At 37.0% G+C, this 21,594-nt stretch overlaps 1 protein-coding gene across 1 annotated transcript in view; it reads right to left on the reverse strand.

The window, feature by feature from the left end:
- The window catches only part of ncaph (non-SMC condensin I complex, subunit H), a 19,269-nt gene extending 15,010 nt beyond the window's left edge, over nt 1–4,259 (reverse strand). Inside the window, exons 1-2 of the mRNA XM_086076231.1 lie at nt 4,083–4,259; nt 2,143–2,365 (exon numbers count right to left, since the gene is read on the reverse strand). Coding sequence (XP_085932357.1) covers nt 2,143–2,360 — 218 coding nt within the window. The 5' untranslated portion in view covers nt 2,361–2,365; nt 4,083–4,259. The remainder of the gene's footprint in view (nt 1–2,142; nt 2,366–4,082) is intronic.
- Between the last annotated feature and the right edge of the window lie 17,335 nt (nt 4,260–21,594).

Genomic DNA, 21,594 nt, shown 5'->3' on the forward strand with positions numbered 1-21,594 from the left:
AAGAGACAAAGTAATCTTCCCGATCTTCTGTCCAGACAGACATTGTACGTTTAAATGCGACAGCAGGGTGACGATGCGCAAAATGAGCGCAAAAATGGTCCAGGCTTTCATCAGTACCGTTTATCCGCGTTCGGCACTTCCTCTTCTTGCCCCGTGCGCTGATTTGTTAGCTAACCGCCAATCACAGTGATGAAATGCCCCGACGCCGATTCATCATGTCGAATTTGCCCGTTGACAGCAATTTCAGCCTGGCTAAAAACTAACCTTGCAATAAAATTTCTTTATTTGCTGTGAGCAACGTCACTCTTCGGCGGCGGAAGTCTATCATCACACAAATCATCCATTTTTACCGCAGTGACGACTAGGGCTGGGTTTAAAATATCGCTATTGAATCGGTATTGTTTTTCATAGCCCAATATCGATTCATAAAACAATGTATCAATACTTTTAATACGTCTTTTTCGGGTAAATTAATGTGCCTGAGGCAAGCACATACTAGTTCAAAACCTTGTGTGAGCGTTGTTCAAATGTGCCCTTCTGTTATTCAGAGTACCCCATAAGGAGCCCGGTGCTTACAAAGAAAGGAAACAGCTCAAGTATGAGCTGCTCCGAGCTGCTGATTGCTATATAACTTTAAAAAGATGCAAGCGGATCGCATCGTGGGTCTCCCCCTCGAAAAATACACACATGCAAACACACACTGTTTAGACAGATGCACTATGGAAAATATTTTCTTTTCGCAGTAGTTTTAAATGGCTTACCTTAACTAAAATTTTGCGTCACATTGGAGCCAAAAGTAAAATCCTGATCGTTTACTGCGCATTTTGCTGCTCTAAATAGTAAATAAGTCATACTATGTTATAACCTACAGGACTACAGACTTCTTCTACTTCCACTTCCACTTGATGGTTGTCAAATACTTTTGGTTCATAAGCGCCCCCTTCTTAGGATAGATACCTATGGCTATGAAGAAGGCCACTGGCGGTAATGCATGACTTCTTCTTTCTTATCGCGGTTGGCAAGTGCTTTTGGTGCAAACGGAGTGCATGCATGTGGCAGTAATTAAACGAAAGAAAAAGCGAAAGACTGAACACAAATACCCCCCAAAATAAGTAAGGTAAGAAATTGGGTATAAAAACACAAAATGTGGATGCATAATTATGCACTACGACTGTGTCTCTTATGTAAATTTGTTTTTATTTATTTATTAACCACTGGAACCTTAGCATAAAAACCGTCACAGGAATGTGAATGTCGTGATTTGGGTAAGGGTTAGTGTTTTTGCCATTTAATTTACATGGCACTGTAGTTGTAATTAATTTCAATTATTTATTGTTTTGATCAGGTCATGTTCAAAGATTAATCTAACTGCATTGGATTCAATTATAAATGTAAATATTCATATTTTTACTAATGCACCAAGCCTCACAAATGCGCTTGATACCGACAGCGACCAGACTCATCCGCTGGTTAAAGCGAAGAGTCTGGTTTCCAGGCCAGCATATTACAGGGCACACATAGACAAACATAGACACGAAACCATTCACATTCACACATAAGTACAATTTAGAGTATTTAATTAACCCAGTCCTCAAAATAGTGCGGTAAGCACCTGCATTGGGATCCACTACATCCACTCAGTAGGTGGGAGTGGTGCTCTCATTGTTAGAATGTATGCAGAGTATTAGTGTACATTTTTCTTTTCTTTTTTCGCTGAGCAAGCATACAGCACGGAACAAGAGCTTTGACATGCAATGAACAAACCCCACACCATGGAAAAATATTAAACAGGGAATGTGATTAAAAAAAAAGGTCGAGAGAGACAAAAAATTTTTTGGAATGTTATTCTTTGTTGTAAGTCGATATATATTTCTTTCTGTTTTCTTTAAAGTTAATAAGGACACAATGTCATGTAGAGCTATAATTATTTTAGATAAATTATACTATTTATAGTCGCGGCAGAAAGTTGGGATTGGGGTGCGCAAAAGGTTTTCTTCTTCGCACTGAATAAACCGTATTTGAGATTGCATATATATATATAAAAGAATAAACACGTTCGATTTTTATAAAACACCCTGAGCCCAGAGGAAAGGAGATTCCTTCACTCTTAATTGTTATATATTGTAAAATCATATACAGTACCTATGCTGTGCAGAGTCACTAAAAGAGGAATCCGTGGCAGTTTGAAGGTCAATTACTCTTGACCGTCTTCGCTGACGTCGCTCCTTCTCATCATCGTTGCCAGGGAAGGCTGCAAGCAACGGTGTGCTACAAGCTGCTGGCGATAGGCATTTGTTCTTCATAGATGACGATGTCCATCCTTGGTGTACACGGGACACAGGTGTGGTGACCGCACTCATCTTGGCTAAAGACAGAGAACAAATCTGAAATTACCTGTATGCTTTTTAAGGATTGGCGAGTAGAGATAACAACCAAGTATATGTATTGGGCCGATATTGGCCTTATTTCCGGGTATCAACTATCGAGTGTCCCACCAAGGCTTGTCTTTATCAGTTACAGATACTTATGGCATCCTCTTGTGACCGTTCTACTATCAGGAAATAAATGAATGGCTAAAAGACTGTTTTCCCTGTATGTACTGTATTGTAGTCCATCCTCTCATATGCCTATTAAGTTGACATTTCTAAGGCCATGTATGTTTATATTAAGGCTTTAGAAACTGTGCATTATTACTAATACACTAAACAAATAATTTATTAAATTATGTTTACTTGCAATTTATATTTCTGCATGGCATTGTTTTTTTTAATTAATAGCATCCTTGCCCAGCTTCTCATATTCTCAATATGATGCAATTTCTGCATGTTTATGTATGTATAAGGTTTCTATTATTTTTTTTCATTCCAGTATTGTATGCATATACTTACTATACACATTTACTTGAATTCATCAAATGAGAAAAACAATGTTATTATTCAATGTATTAATCTAGTCTATTTTTCCTTTTAAATGCAGTACATAAAATATCAATATCCCAATATTGGACCATGCAATATCGCCATCCAATAGTTTAAAACTATCTAGGACAATTACAATTAAAAATACATTGAGTTAGCTTAGTTTGCGACGATTAAAAAAAAAAATATTCATTAGAAAATAAAAATGTCTTTTATTTAGGTTCATGTTAAATATCACAATAATATCACTATATTGAATCATGTTCCAATATAGTGCAGCACACAGTGCCATACTTAACTTTTTTTGTTTTTACTTTTATGTAACCATTAACACAGTTGATTTGATGTTATATATTATGAATATGAAGCACTGTAATTTACGTACACATCTCCTGTAATTAGTATAATATCCCAGTCGAGGGTTAAGAACTAAAATAGAAGCCAATATGCAAAAGAGAACTGACAACATAACAATCGCAGTGATTATTTTTGCCATGACCGGCAACTGACCTTGCGCGATAACGACAAGTAGGCTACCGTACAAATTCTGCGCGGCCGAAGGTGCTACTACATTTGCGTAACGGGTTCAAATACCGCTCTGTACCATTTTATTTTATTTTTTGTAAGTACGTTTACAAATTGTTGCAGCCAGTCGGGAGATGTAAACGAGCCGTTTCGTTTCACGTGTTAATTGGAGGAGTTTGGAGGACATTGCCTTAACGGCCACATCTGGAATCGGGAGGGCAGTTTAATCTACACCATACACACCACGTTAAAATAACCTAATCACGACAAACCTACTGTAATCGCGGTAAAATAGCAGATTCACGGACGGTCAAGAATTTCGACTCACCAACCAGAGCCGTTCACGGCAAAATAACGCTAGCAGGAGAGTTGCAAGGCACAGCAAAATAAACTGTTTTCATTTGACAACACGATTCAGGCAGTTGAAAGCGAGGTTCCTAAAGGATAACTAAAGTATTATTTTAACCTATTAGACTAGGAAACCACGACAAAATAAATGTGATTTAACTAGACGTCAAATTCGGAGACACGTAAAAAGCCTCAGCATAACAATGCTTACACTTTAGCATTGTACACACGAACGCACAATTCAAATATTGCTGGCGGATTAACGTGCATACTTTTACGCGTAAACCTTACCATAAGATGTTCTATTCTTGCTAAAAGTATACTGAAATGTGTAAAAACCAGTGGAGGTTTATAAAAGTAATAAAAAATAACAATAATAAAGACCAGCGTTTTCTTGCCGCCGAGCGTTTGAATTTTGCGCCGAACCGTTTAACCACGGACAATATGTAATGACGTCATATCCGTGAATTGCGATCTTCTTCTTCTTCTTCTTCTTCTTCTTCTTCTTCTTCTTCTTCTTCTTCTTCTTCTTCTTCTTCTTCTTCTTCTAGTTTAATGGAGATTACAGCTCTTTGGTGCATACTGCCACCTACTGTACAGGGCTTTGGCATGCACCCAAGACAGGTCAAGTAGCCCGATGGAGACGGGTGGAGTACGGAGCAGTCGGACATATCTAACATCCATACACGATGGAGAAGAGTATTCTAGTCTAGCTACAGACCATGGGCGAATGTTTAGACTTAATTGATTCTAGGTGTAAACAAATAAATAACGAGTCACATGCATTTGAAAACAAGTTTGAGGATAACACCCAGTGGCGATATAGTGTAAAATACACAAATAATTTAGACATTTTTAGAGAAAATCAACCAACTCCCCCTTTTATTAATCCAAAAACCAGCATCCAAATCTTTCTCCACAGACCATGATAATTGCTAGCTGAGCACAGAGCATAACATAAAACCGTGCAAGACAAAAGGAAAAGAAAACAAAACAAAAAAGGTCTAATCAGACAATACATTCTTTAAATTATCCAATACCAACAAGGCTTGCTTTGTTTTAATCCTCCTCAATGTGCTTCCAAATCTTTCGATTTCCTAAAAAAAAAAATAATAATAAAAAAAAAAATAAACGATGTACGTGCACGGATTATCAGTCCGTCTGTTTGTACGTCAGGCTTCGTTCAGAGACGGTGTTCAGAGGCAACGCGTTTCCGATGGTGTTGTTAATGTTTTATACATTGTGTATGTTCAAATTTTCTACATGTTTTGTATACTGATTTGTTCAAATTAACTAAATAGTTAGTTTATAAAGTTCTTTTTTTTCAACACACCTCAAATACAATACAAACAAATGAAGCCCTGCATAATGTTACAATCAAGTCAATTACATAAAACTTCAAGAAATATATATACACATACACAGACAATAAAAAAAGGGAAAAAAGCAAACAAACTCAGAACAAGGGGGATTGTTACAAATTGTCCAAAAGAAAAGTAACCCACACATATTTTAAATTCAATCAAAGTAATAAAAAAATTTCAAAAGCATGGGTATTTTTCTGATCCATAAACCTTAAAGATTTTGCAAAGAGACAGATCTCATTCTTCCAGTGAGCCATATTAGAATTCGTTAAAAAAAAAAAAACGATATTTGTGAATAAACTGCTTACCCATTCATTACAAGAACATTGACACCACAGTCAATTTTCCTTATGTTAGGCCAAGATACGATGTGTGCTGGGAAAACAAAACTCAACCATTACCAAGATTCTTCATATTCAATAAAGTATGCCTCGTCTTCACTATCAAGTCTTCTCATACTGAATTTCTATTTTCAAAGCTGATTTAAACAGCCAGTGAGTCAGTACATATAGCCTAGAACAATCTTAAAGAGGGTTTACTTTAAGGCAGTTATTTATAGTATTCCCGTCAATTGACAAAAAAAAGTTTAATCTATATTGCCTAAAAAACAAAACACAACAAAACATAGTGTTTAAACACAAGATAACGTTTACAGCAGTGGTTGCGTGTGCTGCCTTTAAAAAAAAAAAAAAAAAATTAAGTCAACATTCGCGTCCACTGCATGTGAGTCCGTAGCAATGTGGAACAAGAGAAAAGTCCATTTGTCGCCAAAAGAAAACCGTACGATCATAACTTCACTCATCTTTTATATTTCTTAATCTGATTTTAACGTAGGATTTCTCCCCCATTTTTTTTCTCCATTTAATGATCATCCATAAATCTGTGGAGGACAAAAGGGAAAGTGACAAAATAAAACAACACCATTAAATATGTACTTAAATGTGTCATTAATGAATTAAAATGGGAATGACATATAGTTTATTCCAAATAATTGTGATTAAATACATAAATGTGTCCTCCATACAACTCATTATTGCAGTTTTGCATTACAGTATATTTATATTATGCGCCGCCGTCATCCGGTTTTGTTTTTGTTTTCCTTGTTCGTTTTTACAGCTTGACAGTGGTGGACAATTTTGTACCAGATTTTTTTCATCTTTATTTTTAATTAGTTTTTTATTTTATTAAATGTTTTAATGGAGGCAAATCTTGTAAAGAATTACAAATAACGGATTGTGAGCCACTCTTTTCATTTAAAAACATCAGTCACTAGATGGCAGTATAAAAGATAAACAACGTGCAAGCTACTGTATGCTCTCGTACAGCAGGATGGTTTCTCGGTATCACATCGTTAGATTGAGAAATTGCAAGGGTACACGTTTTTATTATTTAAAAAAATAAACAAACTTTTATTTGGATTTTGCAGGGATTTTCCCCACAACTTTCATAGTATTTTTTGTTCACCTTTTACCCTAAAGGTTTCAGAATGCTAAACAACCTGCACTTACATGTTTTTACATTAGATATGTACAATTTCTGCAATGAGAATGAGATCCAGTTTAAGATGAGAAAAGCTATAAATGTACTGCCATACGTAATGTACAAGTATAATGTTTTTAATTAAATTGCAAGTTTAATGGGTGCTTTATGAAGAAAGGTCGTTAATCAGGGTTTGAGACAAGAGACAGAGAACAGGTTGTTTGCAATTGGTCTTGCAAGGAATTTCAGATCTTAGTGTGAGAGTGGAGAGAAAGGATGATTATGTAGCCATCTGTTCATCCTTTTTTCTTTTTTTTGTCCTGTTCAGGGTCACCCGAGAGGCAAGGTGCACCCTGAACTAATTACTAGTCAATCATAGGGTGATTGTGAATGGGGCATTGACCAGGAATTGAGCCTAGCTCAGCTGCACTAAAGGCAATGATGTGAACCACAAACACATTATTGAATGACCCCTGCATACAATACATCAAATGTTAATACAAAATGTAATGTCAATATTTACAGTACATGTGAACTATCACAACTATTATATTTATTCAGTGTTTTGGGGCACTTGCAGACAACTGAAGGAGGTTTAAAACATGACATAAACTACCTTGTGGAGGACGTGATAAAAAATTATGTGGCCTATGCCTCTGAGACCATGTTTCTTCCCTCTTGATGAATGTGAGGTCAATATCCACTCAATAGAGAGCTCTTTATTGATCTCCTCAGAGAAATATTACTCTCTTTAGCTGCTTAATAAGGACACAATGTTTACCAATACCTTTGTGCTTGAACAGGCATCTAATCAAGTCAATTAACCACAATCTCCAGCTACAGTGGCTATATAAAGATGCCAAAATGAGTTGTTGTATAATACAAATCTATCGGAATTCAATTTGAGGAAAAATTACAAAATAATCATTAGTTTGACATCAGATACAAAATGCTGGCGAGGTAAGATATGACAAATGGGGTTTGAAGTTTGAATTTTTGGTTACGTTAACACAGCTACAAAAGCCTCAATCTGCCATTACAAGTAGAAGTTTTTTTTTTCAATCAGGAATTTCTTCTGGATCCATTCTGTATCCATCCACCCGTGTGGAGTTAACATGTTCTCCCAGTCTAGTTCGTCAGGGTGCACCCTGCTTCTTGCTCAAAGTCAGCTGGGATAGCCTCCTGCAGCACACCTGTGATTGTAAAGAGCAGTACAGAAAATGGATTGAATGATGGATGCTATATAATATGATATACTTCTTTTCCTTTCGGTTCGTCCCGTCAGGGGTCACCACAGTGTGTCATCCTTGTCCAATGAAGTCTATCTCCTGCATCCTTCTCTTTAATTAACACCAGCTGCCCACATGTCTTCCCTCACGCTCACTACATCCATCAACCTTCTCTTCGGTCTTCAAGTCCTTTGCCTCACCTAAAGCACACCATACACGACTGTTCTGCTCCTCTCATACAGGTCCTGTACTATATTCGAGCATAATTCTTGGCCACTCCAGACTTCTTTATGCAGTACCGTTCCTCTCATATAGGCTTTCTCAAGATTGACATATACAATGCAACTCCTTCTGACCTTCTCTGTACTCACCCCTGAACACCCCCAAGGCAAATAATGCATCTGTTATACTCTTTCTTGGCATGAAACCATACTGTTGCTCACAAATAGTCACCTTTGACCCTTTCTCATAATTTTACTGTGTAGCTCATCAACTTAACCTTTGCATAGTGTTCGGGTCTGTGGGACCCGTTTTCAGTTTTTGTCAAAAGAAAAATGAAACAATTCATTATTTTTCAACCTGAAATTCATTGGCCTTGGTTCATGTTCTGTGAAGAACATAAATCAAGGGTGGCCAAGTTCGGACCTCGAGAGCCACTATCCAGCCTGTTTTCCATGTTTCTCTCCATTAACACACCTGATTCATGATCAGGATCGTTAACAGGCTTCTGAGCTGATCATTAGAGTCAGCTGCGCTGAAGGATGGAGACATTGAAAATAGGCTGAATAGGGGCTCTTGAGGACCGAATTTGGCCACCCCTGACATAAATCAAAACACATTTTCAATGACCGCATTGTGTTATGTAAAGTGACTTCAACGAGTTATATGTCTAATAAAGTCAAATGAATAAAATATTCGTAAAACATATCGCTTCATTTGTAAATGTGTTTTTTCCCCAACTCATTCCACTTTATTGTAACTGACATTGTTGTTTTGCATTTTATTATTAAATAATGAAGTAAAATGAATTACACATTAATTGATAAATGTGATCTATCAAAGATAATGGGCAAAAACTAACAATGTTTGCTGTTCATATGACTTGTAATTGAGATGAAGTAAACATCTTTTATGTGTTTAAATAAAAAATTTTTTTTGATTGTGTTGTTTGAAAACTCCAAACTCTTGCGGGTCCACCAGACCCATGGACATTGACTGTGTAACAGAAATATAAACACCACACAAGAGTTAATTCCTCAATAGTTTCCGCAACTCTGCACATCACCCTTTTTGTTGAAAATGAGCAGCAGCATACTTTTCTTCCATTCCTCAGACATCTTCTCACCCTCCAGAATTCCTATTGAACAATCTGTCAAAAATGCCACAGCCTCCTCTCCTAGATGCTTCCATACCTCCACAGGTACCGTATGTCATCAGGACCAACCGCCCTTCCATTTTTAATCCTCTTTAGTGCTTTTCTAACTTTCTCCATACCAATCATTGTTACTTCTTGCTCCACCACACTGCAGGCCTCTTCTACTCTTTCTCTTTCCAGCTCCTGCAAACGTACCCAAAACTTCACCATCTTTTAGGGTAGGGTAAATTTGACTGTATTTGGAGTGGGACAAGCTAAAGGTCGTGAGTTTGTTCCTCAACATTTGAGTGACTTTTATAAAATTTTCCCAATTCTTTATTTTACTCTCTTCCATGTGTAAATATTATTCTAAAACTGAGTATATTTGGTCCCACTCTAAATAGAGTCAAATTTACTTTACAGAATCTACTGTGAAGGAAATATTGCACTCAGCAGTATTGTAAATGTATAAAAACATACAGTAATAACATTTGCTCCCCACATAAACTGCAAACAAAAATGCAAGCAGAAAACAAGACTATACTTAATAGATTGTCTTTTCTAGTTATCTTTCTGGTGTCAATTGCCAGTTGGCAAATCAGCATAATGGCACAGCGGAGTGACGTACTTCAGATAAAATCACACAAGATATCGACCACTGCAAAGAAACAACTGTCAATTAATAATAATAATAATAATAATAATAATAATAAAACTTTATTTGTATAGCGCCTTTAAAAACAAATGTTTACAAGATGCTTTGACAAAAAAAATATCCAGATCATAAAATACAAACAACTGTAAAAGAACATAAACAAATACATACGCCCATAAACACATAATAAGTAGGAAAACCCAAAGGCTAGAGAAATCCGAGGCAATACAGGAATACCACGACCCAACGAAGACCAGAAGGTGGTATATTACAGGGGATCTAAAACGAGTAATTCCCAAAATAAAATAATATCCATAAAAAATAAAAATAATTGAAAAGATAAAATAAAATAAATAAAAGTTAAATAAAAGCCACGTAAATAAGAACGAGATAAGAAAACATCAACAATTAAAAGCCAATCTATAAAAGTAGGTCTTAAGAAGTGACTTAAAAGGGGAAACAGAATTTGCACGTCTCAGATCCAGAGGCAGGTTGTTCCAAAGTCGAGGCGCTCTAACTGAAAAAGCTCAATCACCTCTAGTTATAAGCCTCGACCTTGGAACAACCAAGAGACTTTCAGCAGAGGATCTGCGAATGCGGGCTGGTTCATAAGTGGTTAAAAGTTCAGATAAATAGCTTGGGGCCAGCCCCATACGAGCTTTAAAAGTAATCAGTAAAATCTTAAAATCTATTCTAAAACAGACATGGAGCCAATGCAGTGATGCTAAAATAGGAGTAATATGTTGCTGTCTATTGGGATTAGTGAGGAGCCGAGCTGCTGCATTCTCAACCATCTGGAAGCGGGAAAGTGACTTTTGTCTGATACTGGAAAGGAGTGAATTACAGTAATCTAGCCTGGAGAAAATTACAGCGTGGATCAGTTGTTCAAGGTTGGGTTTTGTTAGAATTGATTTTATTTTGGCTATTGTGCGCAAGTGGTAGAAACATGATTGAACGACTTTATTAAGTAATTCCTGGCTGTGGAAGTGAAATTAGAGGTAAATGAGGTAAGGCTAGATATAATATTTTGAGCAGCATTTGGGAGGTATATAATAGTATTATTTCAGATTTGGAATTGATGGTAGCTGTGTGTTGTGAAGTGTGCTGCTGCTGTAGCGGTGGTCTGAACTTTCCATGTTCTCTCTATGCGTGCAGGGGTTTTCTGCAGGGTACTTCTTCCTACATTAAAACAAACAAATAACCCCACCCCCCTACCCCCCGTATATTAGTTTTGTAGATGTATTAAAAGCATCCAGGTGTGTGTATAAAAAAACAAGTGGAGGTCATGGTGAAAATTCAAGAGTTTTCATTCCATTCTGGTCATGTGTTCTGTGTTGTTCTTATCATCAGCTTCAGAATCTCCAGTCATATGTATTCCATTGCACTTACACATGTGGAACCGCGGTTACATGTGGATTGTCACGTAATATACAAGGAAGGTTGATCATGCAGCATTTGTACAAACTTGGCTGAAAGACAAAATATATTTTTGTGACAGCGTGCCTGTGCCCTTTTGTGTCTGACTCGCCTTCTGCTAAAATATGTCAACAGAATTATGCACACAAATTTTATGATGGAATGCATAATGTGCCTTCATTTTCAGATTTGTTTTCCTGTCATACTTATCTGTCGAGCAGTTGAAACGTCACTATTTATCAGCTTCTATATGTTTGTTGTACAACAAGATATCGAGAATACATTGAACAGACTACGTAATGGCCCCACACAGTTCAATCACCACAACCTTAATGGCCCAAGTAATCCCATGAATATTGATGGCTCATATCCATAAAACAGGTAACAGAGTCTGAGTTCCACATATTGATCGGTTTCCTAGATCTACTGTTTTAGAGCAAAATCATTTTTGATTTTCAAGACTGATGGAAAATTATTTATCATCCAACCTGGGCCTTCTGCTTTAAAGCATGCACCTACATTAACTGCCCTCATAGCTGCTATGTCAATTTTTATTATATACCGTGCTGTTTCAATGATTCAATTACGTGTCTGTCTGCAATGTATCGCTTATACTTTTATATTATATTGACATTATTACTTGAGTTAATTTTTGGAAATGCACCAGCTCTTTGTGCAGTTAACTGCCGTTTGGCTACAATTAGAAAGGATTACACATTTATATGCATACATGACATCTCCTCAGGATATCACACTGGCACGAAAGAAGATTAAAATGGTATTGAACATGGGCCAACATCAGGGAAAATAAGTAAAACTATAGCAAAGCCCTTTGGACATGTCTTTGACGTCATGATGTAGAAATGGGGAGACAGAACATTAGAACAGCTTTTATGTGCAGCCTCTCACCACAGGGAACTGTTATAATCCCATCCAGGGCCCAAACTATAATTGTCTGCTTCACAGTTTGCCCTCAAGGAGTGAAGTACCCAGCAATGTAGTCTTGTTGGTTAACAAGGAGTCCACAGATTTAGACGCGCATCTGCTATTGTGCTGATGGTCAGTAAACTAAACTAGATGAGTCCTACAATGGATTTAAATATGACTCACGGTCATAAATCCCAGTATGTAAGATTGCTCATCCAGTAAACTCAACACACACAGATTCCTTAAGTGTGACGTAGTGCGGTTTCCATTTCCATAAAATCATTATCCTCATGTCTTTACAAATGTGTGTGTGTGCACTTGGATTCCGGAGGCTTCATGCAGTAGCTAAAGAGCTACTCAACACCAAATAATTTTTTGCTGATTATCTGTATGAATGGGTGTCTCCTCATGTTGTCTGTATACGTGTCCTGGTCAAAATTTTTGACATTTTAGTGCATCTAGAATTTTGTGCAAAAAACATTTGTGTGGCGCCATCTTTAAGTTAAACATTGGAATAAACACAATTTGCAGTTTCCCCTCTCTTTGGACAAGCACGGACTACCAACATGACTTCAGTGAAGCTGATGTAGTTGCTCTGCCAAACACCGGCTCAGTCTCGTACACTTCTCCGAAAGGCCTCGATACACCAATCCGTCAGTGTGCGCCGTCTGACCAATGTAGACTATAAATCACCGTCATTACGTCGAATCCTGTTGGGGTGCGTTTTCAGCGGATTCAACATGTCGAAACAGCATCAACCAGTCGTGACGAATGCGGATGAACAGCAAGCGTTTACAATTTCGCTGATTTTAGGGGTCAAGAGAGACCGGCATTGTATTACATTACCGTTTAAATGGTATGAGTGTGTCGAGTGATGAAAGGCAAATTATAGCAAGACATGGAGACGCAACTAGATATATCAAGTAGGGTTTACTTTATATTGCACAATAATCTGTAAAGAGCCTTGTTTATATTTTTATATCTCTGGTTGCTTTTTTCTAAGGTGGAATAGTGACTACCGCCACCGATGGTATGGAGGGGATTAGTTCTCACACATGCACAGAAGGTACTTAATTGTTGGTGCCGGTGTCTGTCTGTTGCGGTGTGTACTTTTGTCAATTTTCTGGTGTGACGCGCTGATGGCCATGCCGATGCCACAGGTGGTACAGTTTGGCTGACGTTGGATTAGTGTATTGAGGCCTTTACCTCGAGTTGGAGTTGGATTTTCAGGTTAGTGATTTATTAGCATAGCATCTGGCCAGTTTATTTAGCATAGCCTGTGGTTGATTGATTTTAATATCTGATCTTTAACAAATGTTCTCTTGTACAAGACAGGTGTTTTTTCCCGCCGTACGAGTTCAAGTTCACAACCACCTGTGGGATGAATTTCTCTATACGGAGCACATAACAATACTTTGATTATTTGGAAAATTACCACATGGTTATTGTTCCTGCATAATCACATTCAATCTCGATCATCGCCATCAGGGACTTTTCCTGCCATGACACTTTTATGCTGTTGTATAAACACCACCTGTTAACCAACCATCATTTCCGATCTGCTGCGATTTGAAAGCATGTGAATCCGATGTGGTCTGACAAATTTATACATAAATAGAAGTGATACTGCATAGTACGGTTTATGTTCATCAGTTCTGAGTAGTACTGCACCCAAAAAGGGCATAATGCTGTGAGGGGAGGGAGGCACTTAGGACATCAAGTGTGGGTAAGGCAGTGACAGTAACTGCATCAGAGAAAGGAAAATGACGCAGTAACCTTTTAGATAGTCCTCTGGCCTCTGATACTATGTACGTTTTGCTCTATTTACTAAGGTGTCTAGACCAGAATACGTTTGACAATGAAGGTAGCATCCTCCCTCTCCAATGCTGGTCACATCATCCGCCAGTGTCGTAAACAACATCAGAGAAACGAGGCAGACCATCATCATCCACCTGCTGCAACTCTGCTTGATTTAAAACAGTAATCGTGTATGTATTACATCCGTCTATCCATTTTGTATACCACTTGTCCTCAAAGGGTCGTAGCCATTACATGAACCCATTAAATACATATTGCATATTAACTGTTAAGTGCAAGTTCTGCACGCGCAGACGCACACACACAACTTTGTTTTTCTTCCAATGTTGTATTTATTTCAGTGTGGTTATTCAATTTGTTACGTGTGTATAAATAAACCTGTCTCATAATATTCAGTGTTATTTTTGGATCAAAAATGTGAGTCTGTTTTGCCTGTGTGTGTTCCTGCTGGTTGTTCCTTTCATTTGTCTGCTGTGTGAGGCAGTTATGCCTCAAGTTGGTCATGGACTTTTATTGACTGGTCTATCTTTATTTATTTATTTATTTATGTATTTATTTATGTATTTATTTATGTATTTATTTATGTATTTATTTATGTATTTATTTATTTATTTATTTATTGTAAAGGCTTTCAAATGATTGAGACCAATGAAATATGCCTCAGCAAATGTGTGAACAAACTGGAAATTATATAGTATTCAGCCTATTGTACTTACTCTACATATACATAAGCATATTCAAATGTTTAGTTAAAGTGCGGCACTTTAGTTGAAAGTATTAAGACTGGGTACCACTTGCACAATAAGAGTAATCTTGAAAATACTTTTGAAAGCTTAATAGTTATAAATGCTTTACAAATGGAAAATAAACTGTTATAAATGACAAAGCAATTGCTGACTCACTAGTCTAGCTAGCTAAAACCACACTTATCAACTTCAGTTAAGTTCCTAACATCTAAAATGGCCACAGAAGCCCTACTGCAAAGTCTATCAAATATAATTTTTAGTACAAACAATGTGCTAAATTTGAGCTCACTATTTGTTGTGCAGCAGTTTGTCTTGCTCTTTTACTATGTATAAATTAATATACTGTACTTACTACATAAAATGAATTTGGGGTTTAAACTTCAGCTGTACATTTACTTTTTCGGTAGAGGTTCTGCTGTACAGGCAAATGTAACAGGTCAACTTCCACTCCCCTTCTCTACTATAAAATAGGGCAATGTAAACTGTAAAACAATGATTTGTCGATCCATGCCATTTTTCTCACTGACCTTACCTTTAATTGCTCGTTGCAGCCTATCTTTCTTTTATCTTTGCCGTTTCAATGATAAAATTATTCACCATGCAGTCAAGCGTGCCCCTCGCCTTTGACATTTAGCAGGCTTTGTGAAAACAAAACAATAATCTATCAAGTAACCTTTTCCTCCTACCTAAAGAATGATAGTACATAAAAGCCACAGCTAGTAGCAACTAAATGTACTTATTTTGCTTGACTACACTACATATAAATGTAATTTACTGCAAAAAAAGCAGGCCAATTTTGCTTATTAACAGAAGAAAACTGTTATGCAACGGTAAACCCCTACATGATTAGAAGTAAAGGTTCCAAAAGAATTCTTCACGAAGAGCAGAGGTTCTACACAGAACTATGGACTTCTGAGGAACGATAAAAAAAAAAGCTTCAAGGGTTCTTTTGAAGCTAAGGGTTCCTGTAAGAACCATTTCAATGCAGAGAACCCTTTTTGGATTCCTCAAGGGCTGTTGAAAACATGGGTATTAGAAGCTCCTTACCATCAAATGTGTAGTCATGATTCAGTATTCACTCTAGAAATTTTACAAGGAGAGTATTGAGTACATTTTACTATTTTATTTAAAAAAAGAAGTTATTTAAGCATCTCATGACCTTCAGGTTGGGAGACAACCACTGTACCTGAGCTATGCAAATCTTGTTTGTCTCTCTGCTGCATTGCTGGACTGTCCAAAATGAGGCCAACATACTGAGGTACGAGGATTCCACCTGACACTAGCAATATACCAACACACAGCAAGCGCGGCATGGTTCAGGTGGTACACTGGCTGTCCACCAACCTGAAGGTTGTGGATTTGTACCTCACCCTTAAAGTAGCCTTTTTTTTGTTTTGTTTTTTAATAAACTCGTAAAATGTACTCCAAATTCAAAGTCTTTTTTTTTTATCAGCGCACTATGGGACTGAGTTAAGAGGCATTTGTCTGCAGAAGAACTTTTTTCTTGTGAAAATTTAGAATACAGTACAAATATAAATGTAGCAACAGAATATACTCTGTATATTAAATTTGTTCCTGCCGTTGTAACCCACCCTGGAGGGAGGACCTCGTCTCATTTATTCACTTTTGGAAATTGGGTAGTTGACCTTCTTGGGTGTGGGTGGCAGCAGTGGATCAGGAGGTTGTCCAGTAACCAGAAGGTCTCCTGTTCAATTCCTACTTTCTCCAAAAGTTATGTCATTGGGCAAGACATTTTACTGGTACACACATTGCCTCCAGTGCCATTTACACTGGTGTACCAATGGTGCGAATGTTTGCTGGTAGTTGTGTTGCCCAGGAGAAAAGCTGGATTTTAGTGTGTGCAGGACCTGAAACTGGCTGCCAGGTTGGTTGCCCTGTGAGAGTTGAATGATGGCTTTGCTACCGGTTATACGCTCCGCCCTCTTCAAAACAGGTGTGACATATCAGTGGTGATTACTACTATTCACATGTGAATTTGTATTACAAGCTGGACTGAAGTGAAATCTCAAGCTATCAGAAACCTCAAATTATCAAGGTAAGTTAAATCTACTATTTTATTTCAGCAAGTGTGATTCGAGGACCCTTATGGAGAAAGGTAGACTTTTTTTTGTTAGCATTTGTTTCTTTTTTGTAGACATGAGTTATAGAGGGTTTGGACAAAAACAAAGACGTGTACCACTCACTTCAACAAGAGGATTAGGGTGAGTATTAAACCTCCTTTTCCAGTAATTTATTTTTACTGAAAAGTATTTCAACGTTGTTGAAAGTAATTCATGTAAAAACCTTGTGGGGTTCGCTCACTTTCACCTGATTTTGTGCCAGTGGAGGCTCTTGTTATATGAGTTAGAGGACAGGCGTATTCAATCTGTTCCACTGTCACCATTAGGATGTGTTGATGAATTAATTAAATAAATAAATGGATACTCTGACTGCTCTCATTCGACCATGCACGGCTTTACTTTAGTTTTTATAGATGGCTTCATCTGGTGCAGTATGTATGCCTTGTATTGGTGCTACTAACTGTCTTTTTTTTTGTCCTCCCTTTCTATGTCGTGATTGCTGGAGATGATATAAATCCACCTGCTAAGGACACCCTGTACAGCTGTCATGTTGCTGATTCTACTGGACCCGTGTTCGTCTCTGTCCTGTCCTCCCTACGGGACCTACATAATAGCTTTTTCTTATCAATAATTGTTTGAAGATTTTTAATTAATGAAAACAAAATCCTCTTTAAAAATAGTTTGAATGTTTCTCAATCACAAGAATAATGATGAAGACAATAAAAATATTTTTGATCTGTAGAATACTCTGTGGTTCTTAATATAATATCCTTTATTTTTATATATATATATATATATATATATATATATATAAAACCCTTGAAACATAAAAGGGTTCTCAGTATAATTTACCTAGCAAAAGACTTCTTTGTGGAACTCACTATGAAGGTTCGAGATGAAACCCTTAAAATACAAAAGGGTTCTCAGTGGAACTTGCTGTGAAGGTTCTGGATGAAACCATTGAAACATCACAGGGTTCTCAGTGGAACTCCCTGTTTGAGATCTAGATGAAACCATTAAAGGCCTCTTTGTTTAACCTCTCATACAAGGTTCTAGGTGGAACCTTTCACAGATGGTTCTGGGTATAACCCATTATGTTATCGGTAGAACCCTTTTGAAGGGTTCCAGGTGAAACCTTCATAAACGGTTCTAACAAGAACCAAAAAAGGGTTCTCCTATGAGGACACGCTGGGGAACCTAAGAAGGTTCTAACAAGCACTTTTACTTCTAAGAGTGTAGCTTCAAGTGTGGCTTCAGTTACTGAGGTATCAAAAGTATTCATGTTCTTTACTTGAGCAAAAGTATATATATTGATGATTAAATAGACTTTTGTAGAAATTGAAATACCAACTCCAGCTTTTTAGTGAAGTTAAAGTGTACAAGTAATGGTTTGAAACCTATTTAAAGTATAAAAGTAAATAAATAAGTATAAATTTTAAAGTATTAGTACAACTAATGCAATGGGAAAACATTCCATTAAGGACAAAAGCTTGGGTCTGTCACGGTTTAGATGAGAGTTGAGTACCCAAATGCAGGGAAGCAGGCAAAACCAGGCAGGGATGCAGTTGAAAAATTAATTTATGATTTCATGTAACGAAAAGGCAACAAGGTCCTAGGATATAAAACAATTCAAAAAAACAACAAGGATCAAAAAAAAACAAACTTTGAAAACGAACAAAAATTTGGCAAGGTGCTTTGAATGAGACACAAATGGCAACGAGACATGACTGAGATGAAAGCTGGAAACTAAACACAAGACACACGTGCCTTATGGAGCTGAGGGAGCTCTCAAATGGGGGTACATAGAGGCACTTCAGGGGTACTCAAGATTTTAAAATATATTTAAAAAGCAGCATCCATGCAAAAATCCTTTAAAAATAATTATTACATTACATAAATATTTCAGAAAAATCTACGTTAATAAAACAAAATGTATATTCAGTCGGTTATTCAATTTCATTGTCTTATTAACCCAGTCTCCTCAAACCAGAATGGTTCGACCCAAACTGTCATGTCATCTAGGATCACCTGTCAGTCATTTGAAAATTTGATCTAAAATTAATGATTTCTTTTAAGAACAAATCTTTACTATGATTAATGGTGATGATAATTTTTATGTGCACAAATCTTTATTTGCAACTTTTTTATTTTATTTAGTTTTTTTTTGTCTTTTGATTTTGAAATAGTTCAAGAGAGACAAAATGAAGTTCCAAAGTTTAATAAATCGATGGCACCACACTCTATTTTAGCTGCATATATGCTTAAAAAAAAAAAAAGAAGTTTTAAATTCTTGAGTGTAAAACTAGAGACACTGTCAACAATGTCACTGCCCTCCTGCTGTTAGAGGGCCATTACTGGAGGGCATATGACAGTTGATGTTTGTTGATGACGCATGTTTGATAAATATGTATTTTTTTGTACATACACACGCTGTCAATTTCAGTCACATGAACACATTAAGCACCTGTTCTATGCGCTCTTTGATAAATGAGTCCCTAGGTAAATAATAGGAGAAAAGTACTCACAGAGTCTATTATTCATCACCAACTCAAATTGCTTCCTTGAATTCATGATGTCAAACTACAGAATACATTCATTTTCATGCATTTTTTAAAAACTCAATTGCTTCACAAACAACGAACTAGGTGATAATCAATTTGGGACAGTTCGTACTAATATGATGGATGTGATGCCGTATGAGGCAGTCAGTGTCATCAGAGGATGCTATGCTCACGTGTTTATTCTTAAGTGCACAAATAAAATGAAAAGGTCAACACCATCAGATGCCCTGTTTAGACACATCATGTTTTGATTTTTCAATGATTGTCTAAACATACTGACGTTCGCACACCATGAACAAACACATTTATGTTACATGTCCATTCATAGCGGTCAGGTGCATGCAGCGTTTATAACTTTTTTTCCTCAAGTGTAGCTGCAGACTCTGTGTCAAGCTCGTGCATGCAAGTACGTGCTCTCATAGACCTCCTTTTAGGCAGTTTAGAATTTAGTCTACTTTTTGTGACCAAATTGGCGATGCCTAATTTTCACAGATTAGGACGAACATGTGGCTTTGAGTAGTTTATATTACCTGTCCAGTGTTTCCCACACCATGTTAATACTTGGGCGGGCCACCCAAGTAAACTGGCCACCGCCCAAGTAGATTTCAAGAAAATTTAATACAAAATATATAAAATTTAATAAAATAAATAAATTTTATATATATATATATATATATATATATATATATATATATATATATATATATATATATATATATATATATATATATATATATATAAACATGAGGTTAAAGGAGACGCAAGTAGCAGGACTCCCCCCCGCACCTTAACCCGCAAACCCCCACTGGGGTCCACCCACTAAAGTAGATTTCAAATCTGTGGGAAACACTGCTGTCTGTATGTGTTTCTACCATGTTTGTATGTGAATATTTGTTATTTGAAAGATTTTCACTCCAGGAAGTCGATGCAAATTTCCTTTTAGCATGCCAATGGGATTTTACATTGAATTAGCACCGCCAATGTTTTTTAAATAAAGCATGTCTTGTATTTACATAATGAGTTTAATTCTTTTGTTGTGTGTCTAGTTTTACAGTATGCACCAATCGGGGGTAATTAAATAATGTAATATTACGGTCAGATGTTTTTCCGTTGCTGTTTGTAAACACAACATTCAAAACTGACGCTCGAGGAAGCAGACGACTGCAGCCAACCAGGAACGAGCGTGACACCAGTACACCAATCAGGAGTGGGGGTTTGTGCAGCCGGATTTGCTCCTAACACCACCGGGTAAACAGTGCAATAATCAGGAGCAGGGGTTCGTACAGCTACGTTTGCATATGCCACTGATAGTAACTAACCTCCGCAGCTTGACTGGAAGGAAAACGTTGAGTCTCCGCCCAGAAACGTCCAAACAAGCCAAAACAAATTCTTCAGACTATACCTTTAAATAGGATCAGATTTGTATAAATCTGGCAGTGTGGAAATATACAATAAACCACAAAGTATAATGCACATTACATTGCATGATCCATATAGACTAAAAAAGCTTCCTGTCATTAAAAAGACATAACGATGTGGTACTATCAGCACTTTGTTGAAAGTGAGGATATGTGTGTGAAGGTTATTCCTCTTATTCATAATATACCAACTATCAGCCCTTCATGGAAATGTGCAGTTAATGCTAAATGTCATGTTTATATTATAAGTGGAGATAGTTATCTCTTGTGTCATGGCATGATGGTTTTTATTCAACACCGGAGAGAAACACGGAGAAAAGGGGATGCGCTCCCCTCAAGATATATTTAGTTGTGAGTTTAATAGTGTGTGACCTGTCCCAATGTGACCTGCCATGTTTGGAGGGAATGTTTTAGACTGAAGAGCCTGCTCATATTCAGGTAGTATTTTTAGACTACAGGCTTTGTGGTGTCATTACGCAGCTATGCAAGCATAATAGCAGGACTTTTGAAAAGACACTTGTGATTTTGTAATTATTCATTCTATGACAGGCAGTCTTGTGTGCTTGATATTTTTGCATCCTTGCCCACATTTACATAACCTAAAACCAAACTATTAAGATAGTAAGCAGAAGACAATGGATTGATGGCTGGATGGTCGTTGTTGGTGGTTTGTGAGTCAGAGAAGTTTGACTAGACATAGTCGCCTTTACACATAGCTTGGGCTCTGGGACACAGCTGATATATGATCAGCTCAT

The sequence above is a fragment of the Leptonotus elevatus genome, chromosome 5 (assembly GCF_054856555.1).
Source record: "Leptonotus elevatus isolate MCC_2025b chromosome 5, RoL_Lele_1.0, whole genome shotgun sequence".
NCBI lineage: Eukaryota > Metazoa > Chordata > Actinopteri > Syngnathiformes > Syngnathidae > Leptonotus > Leptonotus elevatus.